This window comes from Chlorocebus sabaeus, chromosome X (genome assembly GCF_047675955.1).
Source record: "Chlorocebus sabaeus isolate Y175 chromosome X, mChlSab1.0.hap1, whole genome shotgun sequence".
Classification (NCBI taxonomy): Eukaryota; Metazoa; Chordata; class Mammalia; order Primates; family Cercopithecidae; genus Chlorocebus; species Chlorocebus sabaeus.
The window spans coordinates 111038097-111060407 of record NC_132933.1 but is presented as its reverse complement, the minus strand read 5'-3'; the positions used below and the strand labels follow the sequence as shown (position 1 = coordinate 111060407).

Genomic DNA, 22311 nt, shown 5'->3' with positions numbered 1-22311 from the left:
TTCATGTAGTAAAAGAAGGCTGAAAATAATCCCGAAGTCCATCATTAGGGGAATGGTTTAATAAACAATTCTATACCATAATGGAGTATTCAGCAGGCATAAACGGGAAAGAAGATGTCTACTTACTGCCATGGAGTGATCCCCAGTGTTTTCATATTAAAATTTTTTAAAAATCAAGGTTTAGAAGAGAATATATGGAAGTGTGTAAGAAGGGGGGTGGCACAAAATCATATACATATCTTTTCATATTTTCAAATAAAAATAATGGAAAAATAAAATAACTAATTTTTAAAAATAGTTTTCTTTAGGGCAAGAAAGTGAATGGGGACAGGGATACAAACCAGACTTTTCTGAATGAATCCTATTCACAGGTTTGACTTTGTGTAATCATACACATGCTTTTCATAATCTAAAAACAAAATTAAAGCAAGAAGAAAAAAAGACAATTATAAAAATTAAAACAAACTGATGCAGATATCTGAATAAGATTAGTGGATTGTATCAATGTCATTATCCTGGCTGTAACACAATAGTTTTACAGAATGTTAATGTTGGGAAGAACTGGGCAAAGTCTACAAGGATCTATATTTCTTATAGCTATATGTGAATCTAAAACTGTAATAAAAACTATTTAAATAAAAAAAACAAACAAACGGAAACAAACAAATTTAAATCTATCTATATCAAGCTTGTGGCATAATCACAATGAGAAGAGTTATTTAAAATTTCTTTAAAACCCAGCGTTTTGATTGTGCATTCCTGTGGGATACACCCTTCAGATGAAAAGAAGTGCAAAGAAATCCTAATCTGCATTCAGTAGTCTTATTTTTATTGCATATTTAAACTAGTAGGATGAAGCAAATAAGTATATTAATGTGGCAGGGAACCCAGATTTTCAGAGATAAGATATATAAATACAAAACTTAAAAAGTTAAAAAACTGTAATTTCTTTCTCACTTAAAAAAACTTTATATTATGGAAAATTTCAAAAGTAGAAATTACAGAGTTTCATACCTTCATTATACTGCTCTAACAATTAACAACGCATCGGCCAATCTTGTTTCACCTGTATTCCAACACAGTACCCACTGCCTACCTACTGCTTGATTTTGAGGCAAATCCCGGACATCAATAAAACATTATGCATAAATGACTGGGTGCACTGGCTCATGCCTGTAACCCTAGCGCTTTGGGAGGCAGAGGCAGGTGAATCACTTGAGCTCAAGAGTTTGAGACCACCCTGGCCAACATGACGAAATGCCGTCTCTACAAAAAATACAAAAATTAGTTGGGCATGGTGACGCGCACCTGTAGTCCCAGCTACTTGGGGGGCTTAGGCAGGAGGATCGCTTGAACCTGGGAGGTGGAGGTTGCAGTGAGCCGAGATGGGGCTACTACATTCCAGCTGGGGCAATAGAGTGAGACCCTGTCTCAAAAAAACAAACACAAAAGCATTATGCATAAATATTTCAGTACTTATCTCCAAAAGGTAAGAACTCTTTTTTGTTATATAATACCAGAATTACTTATAATAATTCCTTATTATTTAATAACTGTCTTGCAAATAAAAATCTGTAATTGCTATTTTAAACTGGAAATGGTGTAAACTCATGGTTTCTTTTTTGTTTGTTTAGAGTAAAGAAAACTTTTTATTTTAGAATAATTTTAGATTTACGTAAAAGTTGTAAAGATAGTACAGTTGATCCTTTAACAACACAGGTCTGAACTGTGTGGGTCCACTTATATGCAGAATGTTTTCAACCAAATGCAGATCAAAAATACAGTATTTGCCAAATGCGAAACCTGCCTATACAGAAGGCCGACTTCCTATATATGGGTTCCACAGGGCTGACTGCAGAGCTTGAGATGCGTGGATTTTATTTTATTTTTTTTATTTTTTTTTATTTTTTTTGAGACGGAGTCTCGCTCTGTCACCCAAGCTGGAGTGCAGTGGCCGGATCTCAGCTCACTGCAAGCTCCACCTCCCGGGTTCATGCCATTCTCCTGCCTCAGCCTCCCTAGTAGCTGGGACTACAGGCGCCCGCCACCTCACCCGGCTAGTTTTTTGTATTTTTTAGTAGAGACGGGGTTTCACCATGTTAGCCAGGATGGTCTCGATCTCCTGACCTTGTGATCTGCCCGTCTCGGCCTCCCAAAGTGCTGGGATTACAGGCTTGAGCCACTGCGCCTGGCCCGATGCGTGGATTTTAGTACACGTGAGGTTCCAGGAACCAATCCCCTGCATATATACTGAGGAATGATTGTACAGAGAGCTCCTGTATACCACTAAACAAACTTCCTCTAGTGTTATCGTCTTAGGTAACTATAGTACACTTGTGAAAGCTAAGAGTTAACTCTGGTACATTTCTATTAACTAAACTCCAGACTTTACCTGGACTTCATCAGTTTGTCAACTATATACTTTTTCTCTTGCAGGATCCCATTTAGGATTCCACGTTGCATTTAGCCGTCTAGATTCCTTAGTCTCCGGTTGGTGACAGTTTCTTAGTCTTTACTTGTTTTTCATGACCTTGATAGTTTTAAAGCATGCTGGCCAAGTATTTTATAGAGTGTTCCTCATTTGGGTTTGTCTGATGTCTTCCTCTTGCCTAGGTCAGTGTTATGGGTTTCTTGGGAAGAATATCAGAGGTGAAACGCCCTTCTCATGACATCGTATCAAGGAGCAGATGATATACACAGGAATTATCACTGGTAATGCTAATTTGATCACTTGGTGAAGATAATCTGTTAGTTCTCTCTACTCTAAAGTTACTATTTCCCTCTCCATAATTCTTTGAAAGTGAGTTACTAAGTCCACCCTACACTCAAGGGTGGAGGGAAATTATCTATACCGAACACTTGGAATTCTTTTTTCTCTCTCAATTGTTCATCTAATTATTTCTTTATATCACTATGCACTTATATGTATTTATTTTATACTTTGGATTGTAATCTAATTCTATGGTTTTTTTTGCTCAAATTGTTTCAGTTTTGGCCACTGGAAGTGCTTTCAGGTTGGTTCCTATGTCTCTCTGATATGCCCCCATCTTTTTGAATACTTCCTTACCTTCAGGCACTCTAAGATGCTTCATGTTTATCTTATACTTTCTCTGTTCCAGCCCTAGAATTTATAATCATTTCTCCAAGGATCCCTGGCTGCTTAAATTAAAGGAGGACATTCAGAAATAAAAATCTAGGTGTGGGTATGCTTTAGGCTCTTTAAGTGGACCGAGTTAGGAATGTATGTGTAGTAATTCATGTATGCACATATAATTTATGATGATTTCTGTATATATCTGTACATGTATGTGTATGTGTGCATGTGTGTGTACATATAATAAATTCAATATGAGATTATATTGCTGTCTTCAACTCTAATCTAGTAGCTAAGAGTTCATTCTAGCCTTCCCTATTGCTTATTGCTTATCTGTAATTTTCTGACAGAATTTTAATATTCTTCCTTTTTAAAATATCAATAAACAAAATAAAACAGGCAGATTTGGGGAAAATATTTACAAATATATGAAAAAGGTAAATATCCTTAGCAAATAAAGAATTCTTCGCCAGGTATGGTGGCTCATGCCTGTAATCCCTGCACTTTGGGAGGCCAATGTGGGAGGACTGCTTGAGCCCAGGAGTTCAGAACCAGCCTAGGCAAGCAAGGGAAAGCCCATCTTTATTAAAAACAAAAAACAAAAACAAACAAACAAAAAAGAATTCTTACAACTAAAACAACTAAAGAAAACTAAACAACTAATGAAAGTGACTAGATGTAAAAGAAATGGGTAAACATACTTTTAAAATATTTGACCACACTAATGACAAAATAAATGCAAATTAAACCAAAACATCCTTTTGACCTATCAAAATGTAAACATAGATACATTCATTTACCATGTGTGAATATAAATTAGTAAGTCTTTATGGAGAGTAATATGAAAACTACATTAAAAGAGTTTTAAATGCATTGCTAGAGTTCTGCTTCTTGTAATGGTAGACTAGATGATGTCTCCCATTATCTTGGCTCATTGTAGCCTCCACCTCCTGTGCCCAAGTGATCCTCCCGCCTCAGTCTCCTGAGTAGCTGGGACTATAGGTGCACACCACCATGCTTGGCTAATTTTTAAACTTTTGTAGAGATGAGGTCTCACTATATTTCCCAGGCTGGTCTCTAATTCCTGGGCTCAAAAGGGAAAATGAGTCAGAATTCAAGAGAATCTGATAAACTCTACTCTCCAGCACTGAGCTGGTGCCCTAAAGAGCTAGGAGTGAACTAGAAGCAATCAGCCCCTTCACAGACTTGCAACCTGGCTTTACATCTAGATGGCACTGAAAATCTAAGCCTTGAATCTTGAGTAAGAAAGTCTTAAACAGCTAGTGCCTGAAGGTTCGCAGTAGAAGAAGCAAATACAAATCTTCTTTGGGCCAGGCATGGTGGTTCATGCCTGTAATCCTAGCACTTTGAGGGGCAGAGGCAGGATGATTCCTTGAGCCCAGGAGTTCAAGACCAGCCTGGGAAACACAGTGAGACTATGTCTTTACTAAAAATTAAAAAAAAAATTAAGCAGCTGTGGTAGCATGTGCCTGTCGTCCCAGCTACTCAGGAGGCTGAGGCAGGAAGATCACTTGAGCCTGGGAGGAAGAAGCTCAGTGAGCTGTGATTGAGCCACTGCATTTCAGCCTGGGCAACAGAGTGAGACCCTGTCTCAACAACAACAACAAAAATTCCTCTTTGGAGAAAGAAAGCATCATCTTAGACCAATAATTTTCAACATAATTTCTAGCACAAGATCAAAATGAATAAAGTACATGAAGGGATAAGAGATCGTGACCAATTACCAGCAAAAATAACAGACAATAAAAGCAAACCCACAGGGACTTCATATACTGAGATTATCTAGCACAGATTATCAAATAATGAAGCTTACTGTGTCCTAGAACATAAAAGCTGAGCTTTTTTATTTTTTTGCAAGAGAATAAAAGCAAAAAATATTACAGTCTATCTATCTATCTATCTATCTATCTATCTATCTATCTATCTATCTGTCTGTCTATCTATCTATTTTTTGAGATGGAGTTTTGCTCTTGTTGCCCAGGCTGATTGGCTCACTCCATCTCCCGGGTTCAAGCGATTCTCCTGCCTCAGCCTCCCGAGTAGCTGGAATTACAGGTGCCTGCCACCACGTCCAGCTAATTTTTTTGTATTTTTAGTAGAGACGGGGTTTCACCATGTTGGCCAGGCTAGTCTCGAACTCCTGACCTCAGGTGATCTGCCTCTCTCGGCCTCCCAAAGTGCTGGGATTACAGGTGTGAGCCACCACGCCCAGTCAAAAAATTATATACAGTAGATTTTAAAAAGGAAATAGAAACTATAAAACTGAAAAATATAATTAACATTTAAAAATTAGTGACTAGATTAACATCAGACTAAACAGTACTGAAGAGAAAGACACCAGTAAGAGAGGACAGAAGAAACAAAAGACCAAAGCATGGAGAAAAAAAACATGCAAAATACAGAAAAGAAGGTAGGAGACATAGAAAATACCACAAGGTATACCTCTACCAATATTTAATTTGGTCACAAAGGTGACGAAAGAGATAAAGGGGCAGAGGCAAGATTTGAAGAAATAATGGCTGAGAATTTTCCAAAACCATGAATAATATCAATACACTGACTGAAAAAACAAAGAACCTAAGGCAAGGTTCAAACACACATAAGCACACTCTTAAGACACATCACAAACTACAGAAAACAAAAGATGATGAAATAATTTTTAATAACCTGAGAAAAAATGACATTACCTTCAGAGAAGTTATAGCCCCTGCTAGCTGAATTCTCCACATCAATGGATGACAGAACATAGTAGAATGATATCTAACGGAAAGAAAATGCCAATCTACAATTCCCTACCCAGTGAATATCCTTCATGACTGAAGGGGATATAAGAAATAATTCTGAAACTAAGAAAAATGGAAAGTTTGCATCCAGCAGACTGACACAAGGAAAACGAACCCAGATAAAACCTTAGAGATGCTGAAAGAATACAGAACAAGCAAAGGATAAGTGTGTGGGTAAATCCAAGTCAATACAAATAATATAAGAAATAGGAGATGATAGAAATACATAGGATTTATGCTTTTATACACACAAATATAATTTAAATACATGAAAAACACAGCCTAAAAGTCAAGGAAGGCATTATATAAAATTAGCATGTTCTACAGCACTTGCACTGTTCAGGAGGATAATAATGGTGTCAATATCAGAATTTGATGTGTTAGGAAGCATGCTGTAATTTCTGGGATACACTCTAAGATAAAAGAAAAGAGTGTTTAAACTTCAAAATTAACAGAGGGAAAATAGAATGATAAAAATATTCATTTGACTAAAATAAATCAAGAAATTATTTTTTCAAGAGAAAAAAAAACATGGAATAGGTGGTGCAAATAGAGAACACATAAGACTATAGATGTAACTCAAAATATACTAAAATATAATTAAATGTAAATGGACCAGATGATCCAAGTAAAAGACAAAGATTAAGAGGCTGGAATAAAACACAACTATATGCCTTTAGCAAGACACAACTAAAACTCAAGGATACAAAACGGTTGAAACTAAAAGGGAAAAAGCCCCCAGAAAATTAAACCCAAAATAAAAGGATGGAAATAACAGCAAGTAGAAATTACCAAAATAGAAAACAACACAGAATAAAAAGAAATTACAGGCTGGGCATGGCAGCTCATGCCTGTAATCCCAGCACTTTGAGAGGCCAAGGCAGGCAGGTCACTTGAGGTCAGGAGTTTGAGACCAGTCTGGCCAACATGGTGAAACTCCGTCTCTACTAAAAATATAAAAATTAGCCTGGCATGGTGGCAGGCACCTGTAATCCCAGCTACTCGGGAGGCTGAGGTGGGAGAATCACTTGAACCTGGGAGGTGGAGGTTGCAGTGAGTTGAGATCACACCGCTCCAACCTGGGCAACAGAGTGAGACTCTGTCCAAAAAAAAAAAAAAAAAAAAAAAAAAAAGAAAAGAAAAAGAAAAGAAAAGAAAAAAAAGGAATTACAAAGCTACAGTTGTCACTGAAAAGAATAATAAAACTGGTAAATGTCTGGCAAGGCTGAGAAAGAAAAAGAGAAGGCACAAACTACCAGTATCAAGAATGAAAAGAAGATATGACTATAGAACCTGCAGCGATATTATGAACTTTATGCCAAAACTGTTTAAAATTTAGATAAAATGCACTCATTCTTAGCAAAATACAGTTTACTAAAAGTGACATAGTAATGAATAAAAACCCTGAATATTCCTATAAATATTTAAGGAATTGAACCAAGATTGAAAACTCTGGCCTGGATGGATTTAGAGGTGAGTTCTACAAATCACATAAAGAGAACAACAAAGGCCAGGTGTGGTGGTTCACGCCTGTAGTTCCAGCACTTTGGGAGGCCCAGGCAGGTGGATCACCTGAGGTAAGGAGTTCGAGACCAGCTTGGTTAACATGGTGAAACCCTGTCTCTACTAAAAATACAAAAAATTAGCCAGGCGTGGTGGTGCACGCCTGTAGTTCCAGCTACTCGGGAGGCTGAGGCAGGAGAACTGCTTGAACCCAGGAGGCCGAGGTTGCAGTGAGCCGATATTGCACCACTGCACTCCAGCCTAGGTGACAAGAGCAAAACTCCATCTCAATCAATCAATAGAATAATAGTAACAACAAAAAAATCCAGAGAACACGCCCCAATTCATTTTATGAGGCTAGTGTAATCCAGGTATGAAAACCAGGAAGGCACAGTGGTTCATACCTATAATGCCGGCACTTTGAGAAGCTGGGCGGACAGTTCACTTGAGCCCAGTAGTCTGAGACCAGCCTGGGCAACATGGCAAAACCTCATCTCTACAAAATTATCCAGGCATGATGGCACGCCTGTGGTTCCAGCTACTCAGTAAGGGGCTGAGGTAGGAGGAATAACTGAGCCCAGGAGGTTGAGGTTGCAGTGAGCTGTGATGGTGTCACTGCCCTAGGGCCTGGGTGACAGAATGAGACCCTGTCTCAAAAAAAAAAAAAAAAAGTAAAAATAAATTAAAAAACAGAGACATAGAAAGCCTAAACCAAACCCAACAATATGTAAAAAGGATTATGAAGATTATAAATCATGACCAGGTTTGGTTAACCCAAGAATTAATGCAACTCATTACAGCAATAGACTGAAGTATTATACAATTATTTCAGTATAGTCATGTGTTGCTAACGATGGGGATATAGTCTGGTAAATGCATAGTTAGGGGATTTCGTTCCTGTACAACCATCATAGAGTATACTTACACAAACCTGGACGGGATATCCCACTACACACCTAGGCTACATGGTGTAGCCTATGGTTCCTAGGCTACAAACCTACATAGCATGTGACTGTACTGAATGCTGTAGGCAACTGTAATACATATTTGGGTATCTAAACACAGAAAGGGTACAATCAAAATATAGCATAAAATATAAAAAATGGTACACTGGTATACGGCACTTACCATGAATGGAACTTGCATTCACGGGAAGTTGCGCTGTGTGAGTCAGTAAGTGGTGAATGAATGAGAAGACCCAGGACATTACTTTCCACTATTGTAGACTTTCTAGACACTGTACACTTAGGCTACACTAAATTTATATAAAAGTATTTTTCTTTCTTCAATAATAAATCTTAGCTTACCATAAATTTTTAATATAATAAACGTTAAAAATTTTAAAACCTTTTTGACTCTTGTAATAACACTTCGCTTAAAACACATTGTACAGCTGTACAAAAATATTTTCTTTCTTTATATCCTTATTCTATAGGCTTTTTCTATTTTTGAAATTTTTTATTTTATTTTTTATACTTTTTTGTTAAAAAACAAAAGCAGACACATTAGCCTAGGCCTACACAGGGTCAAGATCATCAATATCACTGTCTTGCACTTCCACATCTTGTCCCACTGGAAGGTCTTCAGGGACAATAACACATATGAAGCTATCATCTCTTATAATGACAATGCCTTCTTTTGGAATGCCTCCTGAAGGACCTGCCTGAGGATGTTTTACAGTTAACTCAAAAAAAAAAAAAAAAAAAAAAAAAAAGTAGTAGCATACTCTAAACTAACAATAAAAGTATAGTAAATACATAAACTAATAACATAGTTAGTTGTTTATTATCATTATCAAGTATTGTGTGCTGTATATAATTGTATGTGTTATACATTTATATGACTGCTAGCACAGGTTTGTTCACAGCAGCATCACCACAAATATGTGAGTGATGTGCTGAGCTATAATGTTATGACAGCTATGATATCACTAGTCAATAGGAATTTTTCGGCTCCATTATACTCTTACAGAGCACCCACGTATATGCGGTCTGTTGTTGACTGAAATATCATTATAGGATGCATGACTGCATATGCAGAAAAAAAGCATTTGATAAAATTCATGATCCATTCATGCTTAGCAAACTCTCAGATCAGACATAAGCAAAGATAACTGCCATCACCATTGCCCTGAATGTTTTATCCACTGTAATAAAGGCAAGAAAAGAGGTAAAAAAATTGTAAAGGGCAAACAAAATCCTCTTTATACACAGATGATATGATTATGTATGGAGAAAATCCAAATGATTCTACAGATTAATTGTTGGAATTAATTAAGCCTGATGAATAGAAAGGAACACAAATACAAAGTTAGCACAAGGAAAGGGAAAGAGAAGGGAGAGTTAGAGAAACTGACTTACCCTAAAAACAAAATATCTAAGAATAAATCTGACAACACATAAATCTAATACACATGTACACAACCTCTACAGAGGAAAATATAAAACTTTATTGTGAGAACTCAAAGAGCTAAATAAATGGGAAGATAGACACTATGCTCATGAATTGGATGATTCAACACTGTAAACATGTCAATTATTCTCAAATTGCTATCAAGATTTGATACAGTAATTCAAGACAAAAATCTCAATAGTTTTTTTGTTTTGGTGGAAATTGACAACCTCATTCTAAAATGTATATGAGAAATGCAGACAAGTACATCCCTTAAAACATGGCTGAAGAAGAACAACGTGGAAGGATCTGCTCTACAAAACAGTCAAATCTGGGAATCACCCAAATACTCATTAACATTAAAATGAATAAATAGTGCAAGTTTGTTCACTGCAATACTACACAGCAATAAAATAAAGGAACAGCTGCACAAAGCAACCAGATGAATCTCAGAGACCAAAAATAGAGTATATACTGTAGGATTCCATTCAAATAAAGATTTTAGGCTGGGTGTGGTGGCTCATGCCTGTAATCCCAGCACTTTGGGAGGCCAGGGCAGGTGGATCACTTGAGGTCAGGAGTTTGAGATCAGCCTGGCCAACATGGTGAAACCCTGTCTCTACTAAAAATACAAAAATCAGCCGGGCGTGGTGGTGCGTGCCTGTAGTCCCAGCTACTCGGGAGGCTGAGGCACGAGAATTGCTTGAACCCAGGGGGTGGAGGTTGCAGTGAGCTGATATAGCATTGCACTCCAGCCTAGATGACAGAGCAAGACACCGTCTCAAAAAAAAAAAAAAAAAAAAAAAAAAAAAGATTTTAGCAGACAACACTGAACTTTATTATTTGAGAATTCCTATTTTGATGCTAGGGATATAAAAGCACAGAAGTGAAGTACAGATTAGTTATTTCTGAGAGAAGAAGGGGATTATGATGAGAAAGGGGAATTCAGGGGCTGTTGAGGTACTGGCAGTTTTAAAATCTCTTGACTTGGGTTGTAGTTACATGGTTGTTCACTTCTACAATAATTCTTTAAGTTGTATATTTATGTGAATGTATTTTTCAAAATGTGATGCATTGTATTGAGAAAAAGGTTAAATCTAAGTATGATGTATGTATTTGTATATATTCATATACTCTTTTACCCAGTTATTCTACTTTCAGAAATGTATTCTGAGGAAACAAAGCAATCAAGGGGCATGAACAAGTAATTATGTACTATTTCTAATAGGGAAAAACAATGTTAATGTTCAACTATAGGGAAATTATTAAATTAAACATGGCACATGCACACATTTAGATGTCTTAATGAAGTCATTAAAATACTGTATCCAAAAAATATTTAATGGTATAGCAAAATGCTTCCAATAAAAGGAAATGGTCCAAAATGTTTGTGAATGACATTTATTTTTGTCACAATTTTTATAACAAAATTATGACATTATTTACTTTTTGTCAAAATTTTCTGTAATTTCTAAATTTTTACAAGTTATGTATATGGCAAAGGTTGTACACTAAGAATTTTTTTTTTTTTTTTTGGAGACTGAGTCTCATTCTATCGACCAGGCTGGAGTGCAGGGGTGCGATCTCGGCTCACTGCAACCTCTGCCTCCCAGGTTCAAGTGATTCTCCTGCCTCAGCCTCCCGAGTAGCTGGGATTACAGGTGCCCGCTAATTTTTGTATTTTTAGTAGAGATGGGGTTTCACCATGTTGACCAGGCTGGTCTCGAACTTCTGACCTCAAGTGATCCGCCCACCCTGGCCTCCCAAAGTGCTGGGATGACAGGCGTGAGCCACCATGCCCAGCCAATATTTGTATTTTTAAATGAACAAACTATACTTCTTCTAAATAACAGAAAATTAACTGAATTTTCTTCATATTTTATATGTACCCAAATTTATTCAAAATTATTTTAGTGGCTTGAAGATTAGTTTTCATAGACGAAAAGTTATCAGAGTGACAATTTCAAATGTATTTCTAAGACAGTAGCATCTGAATACAGTCTATCTTCTAATATAACATTCAAAGCTTAAAATCTGTTCTACACTGTAACATCCCAATCCAGGATTTGTTTTATACAAATATCTGACCACCTAAATTTTTTTTAACAGATGTAAAAATGATGCTGTATTTACAGTTAAAACAAAACAAAACAAAACAAAAAAAACCCAAAATGCCAAACCCTGTCATTATCTTTACAGGCAATTATATTTTGTTTGCAGATCCAAGAGTTTATATCAACTCTTTTAAAACGCTTCTTCTATTTATCTCTATTTTAGTTTGTGCAGAAGAGTTAACATAGCAGGCCTAAACTACTATCTCGTGAAAGGCTTGAAAGGCCTACTAAGGTTGGCCCTTGAGAGGCGTATCTGGGAACTTGGATTTCAGGAGGGTCCTCTACATTCCTAACTGAAAAGAGTGACTCACTGTGTCTAAATTGTTTGTGCTAACAATATGATTTATCCTGAACACCTGCTTTCTTTCTGGGAGTCTGGAATTTGGTTAAGTGCCAAGTGGAAGATGCCTATGTGACCAGCCCCCAGTAAAAATCCAGGGCACTGAGTCTCTAATAAGCTTCCCTGGTTGGCACCATTTCACACGTGTTGTCACAACTCATTGCTGGAAGAGGACCCTTGAAAGCTTGTGCCTGGTTTCCCCTGGACTTCAACTAATGTATCTTTTCCTTTTGCTGATTTCTCTTTATATCCTTTAGCTATAATAAACCATAGCTGTGAATATGACTATATGCTGAGTCCTCTGAGTTTTCTTAGTGAATCATCAAGCCTGGGAGTAGTCTTGGGGATCCCTGACACATAGTTTGTAAAACTAAAATCAACTAAACATTTTGATACTGTGAGTCAAAAGAAATGTTTACTTTGCTGAAAGAACAAATAGCAATTTATATCATCACACATAAAAAGAAAAAAATCAAAATAGATTATTATATAAGACTAGCTATGAAAATATGTACAAATCTTCAAATAGATTAAAATGTTACAGTACAGATATTTATTGCTTGGTATGAGACAAACATATTTTCCCTTAAGCAGCAAGTTTGCTGGTAAGTAGTAATCAGTTCCACTCTATCAGTATAAATAAATTTCACAAACGCTCCTTTCCCTAGGCATAAATACTAGACCAAAAATAAAACAAAATAAAATTAAATTAAATTAAAAAAGAGCTTTCAGTTTATCGCCTTTGTGAGCTACAAAAACAAACTCCTAATATTATTTTAAAAGATACAAACTATTGTTTTCATGTCAGATGTGTTTTAAATCCATATTTAATTACTGTAAAAGTCTCCCTGTGGTATATGTAATCACTCTGTAATAAGGTAATTAAAATTCCTTGGCCAGCCAATTTAGGATTTACAGCTTAACTCAAGTACCAGACACTACTAAAGACAAGCCCAAATGTGTTTCTTAGAAATAAATATTTAATTTGTGGGGATAACCCAACTCAGCCTGTCTTCAAAACTGAACCTGTATTTAAAATACATTTCAGCAAATTGCTACAGACAGGTTCAAATTTTTAAGTGTAATCCCAAAGCAATGGATGTGCAAACATATGCAAATGCCTACAAAACTACTGTGTGTGTTGGAACAATGACGATATAGCCTTTACCTTGTATTACCCCTATTTTAAAGGTCAATCATCTCTTGACCTGCCCCATCAGAACTCATATCTGCAAAAGTGAATGTCTAGGGGTGGGACCTGGGTACCTGCTTGTTTAACAAGTTTTATACTGGATTTTCTAACCTAAAATTTGAAATTTACTAATCTAATCTTTTCCATATCTAAAATTCTGGTTTTGTGAGTCTCTGTACTTAAGCATGCTTTAAACTTATAAACCATTTGTGATTAAGTAGATATGAACTATTATTATTATTATTATTATTATTATTATTTTTAGAGACAGAGTCTTGCTCTGTCACCCAGGCTGGAGTGCAGTGGCATTATGTTGGCTCACTGCAACCTCTGTCTTCTGGGTTCAAGCGATTCTCCTGCCTCAGTCTTCCAAGTAGCTGGGATTACAGGTGTGTGCCACCACACCTGGCTAATTTTTGTATTTTTAGTAGAGACGGGGTGGCTGGTCTCAAACTCCTGACCTCAAGTGATCTGCCCACCTCAGCCTCCCAAAGTGCTGGAATTACAGGTGCAAGCCACCAAGTCTGGCTTATTATTTTTGAGACAGGGTCTCACTTTATTGCCCACACTGGAATACAGTGGCATGATTTTGGTTCACTGCAGCTTCTGCCTCCCTGGCTCAAGTAATTCTCCTACCTCAGCCTCCCAAGTAGCTGGGACTACAGGTGTGTGCCACCATGCTTGGCTAATTTTAAAAATTTTTTTGTAAAGACGAGGTCTCACTATATTGCCCAGGCTGGTCTCAAATCCCTGAGCTCAAGAGATCCTCCTGCCTCGGCCTCCCAAACTGCTGGGATTATAGGCGTAAGCTACTGAGCCCAGCCATCAACTAGACATTTTCTAACATGATAAACAACATTCTTGGGCCATATAATTTTGTGACTTCAGTTTAGGAAGAAAAAAAGGAGTGTTGGTTATACATAGTCTGTGGCAAAGACAGATATGGACACCACATTAAGAAACTCACTGATAATCCAAATATATTGTTTTGTCTAGCCTTTTCTCCACCAAAATGATAAATGCTGTTTCTAAGTAGCCAACAAACAACAAAACTAACTGACCTAATTTTATTTTATTTTTTTACTTTCATTGTCTACACTGTATGGGTGTCATGTTACAAAAACTGTAAAAAGGATCCAGATAACCCATAACCTGAGCAATGAGCCCCTAAATACCAGGGGCAATTACATCTATTGCCAGAAACATGGAAGTAATTGGAGTAGCTTAGTCTACACTGAAGCTATAGAAGCAATCTCTCACCTAGCCAGTAGGTGGAACTATACACAAGTGCATTGGCTTTGCTTTTTGATCCACATGACTTTAAATCTTACAGTAATTGATATTTTTGGTTTGTTCGAAACCCAGGAGATAAGGAGGATGCAAAAAACTAGGTAAGGTCAATTGTTGAGGTGAATTTACAAAACAATGATACAAAACAACAATTTTCTATTTCTATTTTGTTTGTGGGCCTTTTGAGAAATAACTAAGTTATTTTAACTGAATTTATAATCTACTTCCAGGTCCCTAGAGCTAATAAAACAATTCTAAATATAGAAATCTGTCAGTTAAAATTCATGTTCAATCAGGTAAAATTGAGTATCAACTGATCATGATGTGATATTATGGAATTATTGTTGATTTTGTTAGGTATAGTAATAATATGGTCATTTAAAAAATCATTATCTGTTAGAAATACAAACGAGAGTATTTATAGGTGAAATGACAGTGCTTTAGAAATCTCCAGGGGAGAAAAAGACATCAGGAAGAACAGAATAGGAAAGGAAAAACGTTTTGATAACTATTGAAGCTTGGTGACCAGTATGCTGGGGTTTATTATACTATTCTCTCTTTTCATTTGAAATTTTCCACAATTACACTGTTAAAAAATAAAAAAAAGAAAAGAAAAGAAAACATAAGGCCATGTTCTAGTGATTTGGGTTAACAACGGGATCAGGTCACTGGAAAATATTCAATTTAAGCAAGTCTCATCTCGATATACAGCCAACCATTAATTATTTCTATCACAACTAAGTCATACAAAATTAGTCACATAAAATCCCATACAGACTACTTCAACAATGAGGGACTAAAACTATCCTGTTAAAGCCACTGGAAATAATACTTTACAGTTATAAAGCACTTCACCATTTACAAAGGGAAGTCACATACAGTTTCTCATCTAGTTCTCATAATCTTAGGAAGATTCTGAAGGCAAGCAAACTGAGGCTCAGGGAACTTACAAGACTTGGCCAACCTCACATAATTAGTAAAACTGACAGAGCTGGGATGCTAACCCAGGTTTTATGAAACCAAAGATCTTTTTTCTACTACATTGTCACTAAGTCCCCTTTGATACAATTAGTATACATGGTGAAATTTAGGTGAATTTTTAAAATTTGCTTTCTGTGATCATTACTTTATATAGTATATAAAACTTGCTTTTTAGGAGGCTGGGCGTGGTGGCTCACACCTGTAATCCCAGAACTTTGGGAGGTTGAGGAGGGTGGATCACCTGAGGCCAGGGGTGTGAGACCAGCCTGGACAACATGATGAAACCCTGTCTCTTCAAAAAATACAAAAATTAGCCAGGCGTGGTGGCATGCGCCTGTAGACCCAGCTACATGGGAAGCTGAGGCAAAGAATCGCCTGAACTTGGGAGGTGGAGGCTGAAGTGAGCCGAGATGGCGCCACTGCACTCCAGCCTGGGCGACAAAGTGAGACGGTTAAAAACAAAAACAACAACAAAAAACAAACCCAACTTGCTTTTAGTTTTCTCAGAAAATATACATATAGACAGAAATAGATTTCTTGAATAAAGAATAAAATTAAACCAGAAAAGTAATTTTAAAAGAATTATAATATCTTGGCCAGGCACAGTGGCTCACACCTGTAATCCCAGCACTTTGGGAGGCCGAGGCAAGCAGATTACCTAAGGTCAGGAGTTCGAGACTAGTCTGGCCAACATGGTGAAACCCTGTCTCTACTAAAAATACAAAAATTAGCCAGGCATGGTGATGTGTGCCTGAGGGAGGAGAATTGCATGAAGCTGGGAGACGGAGGTTGCAGTGAGCCAAGATTGTGCCGCTGCACGCTAGCCTGGACAACAGAGCAAGACACTGTCTCAAAAAAAAAAAAAAAAAAAAAAAAAAAGAATTATAATATCTTAAAATTAGAAGGGATGTTAGAAGCCAGCTCTAGTCCAAAATTAAAACCTTATCTTCAGGCCCCTTGGAAGGATCCAGCTTCAACTTGAGTGCTTCTAGTGAGAAACTGCATAGTTTGTGAGACAGTCTGCTTCATTCATGGAGTAAATCTAATCATCAAAAAGGTCTTCTTTAGTTAGAGGTGACGTCCGCCACTTGTTGATTCTAGTTACTGCCTCTGATGCTACACTTGAATAAGCATATAGTTTTATATATGACAATCTTTCAAATAACTGTGGACATTGATTATGTTCTATCTATGGGCTTCTGCTTTGGGGACTCTTCTAGCAGAAGAATAAAATGAATACATTTGTGGATAACTAAAGCCTCCCAGTCTTTTCAAAAGCTCTTCCACGCCAGTGGTCTTCGACCTAGGATTTGGGTATCTCTGGGAATACCCAAAGTCCTTCCAGGAGCCACATGAAGTAGAATATTTTTAAGGCAATCAATTTCCATATCTTCATTTTTCATAATTTTGTCTGTCTGTAAACAAGTCTGTGGTCTGCTTTTCTTTTACATCTCCACATCTACAATCACCCATCTCCACATCTCCAGTTACCCATCCAAAATGCAAACTACTGCTCCATCCCAAAAAGTCTAACTTCAAAGAGATGGCTGGGAAAAGCAAAGCCCCTGAGGGAGGGAGAGACCCTTGAAAGCAAAACAAAGTGAGTTTGAGAAAAAAAGGGAGGTGCCACCTTACTCGAACCAGACAATATATTCATGGTGAGCTGTTTTAGAATTCATAATCAATACTAAGATGAGTGTCACAGGGATGTTCATTTAACACTTTAATTTTATTTGAAAAATGAAGTCAGATTTTTTTTTCCCTGACAGAAAATGAGTCTGATTTGGCTGACTGATTTGACAATAAGGACTAGCACTGTCATGTAGGTCACATAGCAGACATTTTCCACACAGTGAATGAGATAAACAGGCAATTCTACAGTTGTGTAGAAAATATATTTAAGGCTGGGCGCGGTGGCTCCCGCCTGTAATCCCAGCACTTTGGGAGGCCGAGTATGGCAGATCACGAGGTCAGGAGTTTGAGCAGCCTGGCCAACTTGGTGAAACCCCATCTCTACTAAATAATACAAAAATTAGCTGGGCATGGTGGCGCATGCCTGTAGTCCCAGCTATTCAGGAGGCTGAGTCAGGAGAATCGCTTGAACCCAGGAGGTGGAGGTTGCAGTGAGCTTAGATTGCGCCACTGCACTCCAGTCTGGGTGACAGAGTGAGACTCTGTTTAAAAAAAAACAAACAAAACATATTTAAAAGAATATTCAAGATACTGAGAATTATATTCTCACAATGAAAATTTTTATATATCAACCTAAAAAATACGTGAAGGGGTACATACGTTTTTCAAAATTCTTTTTTGTTGTTGTTGTTGTTTTTTTGAGGCAGGGTCTTGTTCTGTTGCCCAGACTAGAGTACAGTGGTGCAATCATGGCTCACTAAAGCCTTGACTTCCCAGGCTCAGGTGATTCTCCAACCTCAGTCTCCCAAGTAACTGGGACTACAGGTGTGTGCCACCACAGCCACCTAGTTTTTGTATTTTTTATAGAGACAGGGTTTGGCCATGTTGCCCAGGCTGGTCTTGAACTCCTGAGCTCAAGCAATCCACCTGCCTTGCCCTCCCAAGGTGCTGGGATTATAGGCATGAGCCATCATGCCTGGCCTCAAAATTCTTTTAGCAGGTTTGCCAGAAAAGATTTTGAAGGCTGTGTCTCTATGACACAATTTCCAGGCTCCTTTCCATTCTGGTTATCCTATTCTGCAGACATTCCAGTGTCCTGCTTACTATGAATGGTCCAGGGTGAATCGGGGGAGTATGGCTTTGTTCTGAATACTATATACTCCTAATTAATGTAGCATAACCTTCCATTCAGGGCTTTTTAAGCTGTTGCAAACAACTAAAATGTTTACATCTTTTTTCACATAATCACAACTAAATTCACACTGATCTTGCACTTATTCATGTTTGAATGAAGGAGTTAACATTAACTGGTCTTAAATTTCACCTTCTTTATTTCAGCTCCTTTGCTACAAACTTGTAAAAATATTTTTGAATTTTGATGTAGACAGTCAATGCGTTAGCTAGTCCTTTGTAGGGAGCAACTTGTGAAATGCCTACCAGTGATCCTCACCTCCTGATATTCAGGCCCTGGTATAATCCCATCCCCCTTGTGTATGGGCTGGATTTAGTGAATCATTTCTAACTGCAGAAGTGATGGTGTGTAATTCTGGAGATTAGGTTACGAGACTGTGACTTCTGTCTTGCTCATACTCTCACTTATCCTCTTGCTTGCTCTGATGAAGCCAGCTGCCGTGCTGTAAGCTGCTCTATAGAGAGGCCCAATGGATAAGGAACCAAGGGAGGCTTGGGCCAACAGCTCTTACGGAATTGTGGCCCTCAGTCCAGTAGCCTGTGAGGAAGGCAAGACTGCCAATAATCATGTGAGTGAGCTTGGAAGCAGATCCACATTGTAGTGGAGTGTCAAAATGACTTCAGCTCTGGCCAACAGCTTTATTATCACCTTGTGAGAGACCCAGAGCCAGAGGACCCTGCTAAGTTGGAACACACATTCCTGATGCACAGAGACTGAGATAATAAATGTATGTTGTTTTAAGCCATTATGTTTTGGGGCATTTGTTATGAAGCAATAGGTAATGAATATATCCTCTGACCTTGGTATCTTTTGAATATTTAGTATCTTCCGTTTTTTTTTTTTTCCTAATCAAAGTCACTGATCACAACTTTTTTTTTTTTTTTTTAAAGAAAAAAAGAGAGATTTTGGTATGTTTCCCAGGCTGGTCTCGAACTCCTGGCCTCAAGCAATCCTCCCTGCTTCAGACTCTCAAAGCACTGAGATTACAGGCATCAGTCACCACTCCCGGCCTGATTACAATTTTGAACAGAGTGGGATCAAAGATAAAACCCTGCAGGATGCTGTCCTATAAAGCGTTATACAATCTTCTTGGACACAATCATCCGACCAGAGCTGGATGATCCAGTTGTACTATCCTTAGCTCACAATTCTCTATCTTACCAACAAAAAGTCTGTGACAAACATATCAAGTGACTTACTGAAATCAAGATACACTGTGATCTATAAAATTGCCCTTATATGCCATACGGTGATTATATCAAAAGAGGAAACTAAGTCTGTCATTACTTGTTTTTAGTTGCCAAGAGTCTTGCTACATGGACGCCTCCACTTTCATCCTACTCTTCTTCACTAAGACTTCTACTGGTCAGAAGTTTATATTTTGCGGTCTTATCCCTCTGAACTCGATTTCCTTTTGGAGTCTCTTCTCTGAAGCATGCTGAAAGCATGAGAGTAACTGAACATGCCCAGCTTTTGCTTCCTTTGCCACTGTAAACCTTATGATGACATAATCCTTTTGTCTTATGACTTTAGGTCTTTCTGAACAGAGAAGTTCACAACTACTGTTAAACTTCAAGAGAAAAGTGTTAGCATTATCCAACACCAAAACTGCTTAAAGTTTTACCCTTTAAGAATTAAAATACACACTCACAATTCGAAAACCATGTAAAGCATTCCATCTGAGCTATATGTCTCCAATAACTCTACAATGTGTGGATGTTTCAGCATATGACAGATACTGGCTTCCCGCTTTAGATCTGTAAAACAAACATACAGCATACTTCATTAGGTAGGAACAAAAGACAATTAGAGTGAATGATGAATGAATGGATGTGATCTATGGTAACATGGATACTTCTCTAACTAGAGAGATGAAATCCCCCATTTAAACTTAGCTTAACTTTATACCCTTTAAAGTCTTTGACAATATAGCTTTTCATATTTTTTTGCAAGCTTAAATCTATATGCAGTATAGAGTGAGCTCTTAATAAAAAAGTATACATTTCTTAATATAAATACTTTCCCCCGAAGCAAAATAAATACACAAATAAACACTTTCCCCAACTCTTTTAATCAAATCTCAGCCTCCAAATTTGTAACTCTTCCTTGATCTGCTAATAAACTAATAACTCAATTTACTGTTTTGATTTTTATCTCTTTTTCTTAGTTTTCCCTAAATAAAAACATGTTGTCTATTCTTTAGCCTAAAATCTAGCATTTATAGACCTATCAGGGAAGTTATATGGAATAGGGAACAAAAATAGTATGGTTTAAACAGAAAAGGCACTACTCCTAGAGTCAAAGTCAGAATTTTTAAAATATCATTTATAAAATGTGCTGGGGTCAGGTGTGGTGGCTCGCACCTGTAATCCCAGCACTTTGGGAGGCCGAGACAGATAGATCACTTCAGGTCAGAAGTTTGAGACCAGCCTGGCCAACATGGCGAAATCCCATCTCTACTAAAAATGCAAAATATTAGCCAGGCATGGTGGCAGGTGCCTGTAATCCCTGCTACTTGGGAGGCTGAGGCAGGAGAATCACTTGAACCCGGGAGGCAGACGTTGCAGTGAGCCAAGATCGTGTCACTGCACTCCAGCCTGGGCAGCAAGAGTGAAACTCTGTCTCAAAAAAAAAAAGTGTTGGATAATTCCAAACTTTACCTACCTCACAATGTTACTTTGAAGAACAAATCCAAATAATGTATGTAAGACTACTGTGTAAGCTCTATAATACTATTTGGAAAACAAAGTTGTTAATATCATCATCATCATCATCATCATCATCATCATCATCATATAAAACAGTTTGGGCATGGAAATCGCTTGCCATGTCTACATGGAATAGAATAATGAAAGCCATCCAGTGCTAATAGCGCTGGGGCTTTACCTGTTTGCTGATGACTAAAATCCAATGTGACATTTTTATATTAGAAAGTAGAAGGGAGATAGGTAAGGAAGAACCAAGGCTAAGGATGTACTGCACAAAGCAAAATAGATAACATTATCTCCTTTCTGATTTATTAATTCAACTTAGTCTTGTCCACAGAGCAATGATCGTAGATGGAACCTTAGAAGATTGACTTACATAAGGGTAGAATGAGAAAAAGAAGTCAGAAAATTTGACAAAAGAGAAGCCACAAGGAAAGGAAGAATCAATAATATTAAGAAAATCAAGAGAATAGAGGAAATTAAGCTGTAAGTAGCTGGAGAAGGCTGAAAGCTGAGAAAAGACCATAAGATTCAGCCAGAAAAGGTCACGAGAATTCTGGGCAAGATCAACTTTTGGGGAGGAGTCAGGGTTGAAGTCAGTATGCAGGAGACAATTATGCAATAATCAATTAAAATGATCACACCTCTCATTGGACTAAGTACTTAATACAGTCACTGTCACTTGATGTCCCAACTACCCTGTGAGGTAGGTATTTTATGGATGGAGAAACTGAGACTTAGAAATGTGTTCAAGATCACACAGCTATCGTAAAGGTAGGTTTATGAACCCTGGTCTGCCCAATTCCAAAGTCAGCAGTCCTTCCATTATGCCATGCTGGGTTTGAGCACAATCATATTAGAAGAATCTGGCAGTAGCAAAGAAATAGTGGGGTCAAGAGAAGGTTTTACTTGTTTGTTTTTTTAAAGGAAGCACTCTGTGTTTGTAAGTGGTAGTGATGAAAAGCCTATAGGATCTGGAGTCAGAAAATATGGTGCTGGTCCTGCCTTTGTCCTACCATCTGCAGGCTGACTGCTAACTTCTACAAATGACTCCCTTAGAGTCAATGAAA

The 22311-nt window shown here is 37.5% G+C and overlaps 1 protein-coding gene across 11 annotated transcripts in view; it reads right to left on the bottom strand.

The window, feature by feature from the left end:
- CASK (calcium/calmodulin dependent serine protein kinase) overlaps positions 1-22311 on the bottom strand; it is a 401324-nt gene that overhangs the window by 249099 nt on the left and 129914 nt on the right. For all 11 annotated transcript variants that reach the window (XM_037992948.2, XM_037992954.2, XM_037992955.2 and 8 more), the window contains exon 3: positions 20185-20290. In XM_037992948.2, the coding sequence (XP_037848876.1) occupies positions 20185-20290 (106 nt within the window). The remainder of the gene's footprint in view (positions 1-20184; positions 20291-22311) is intronic.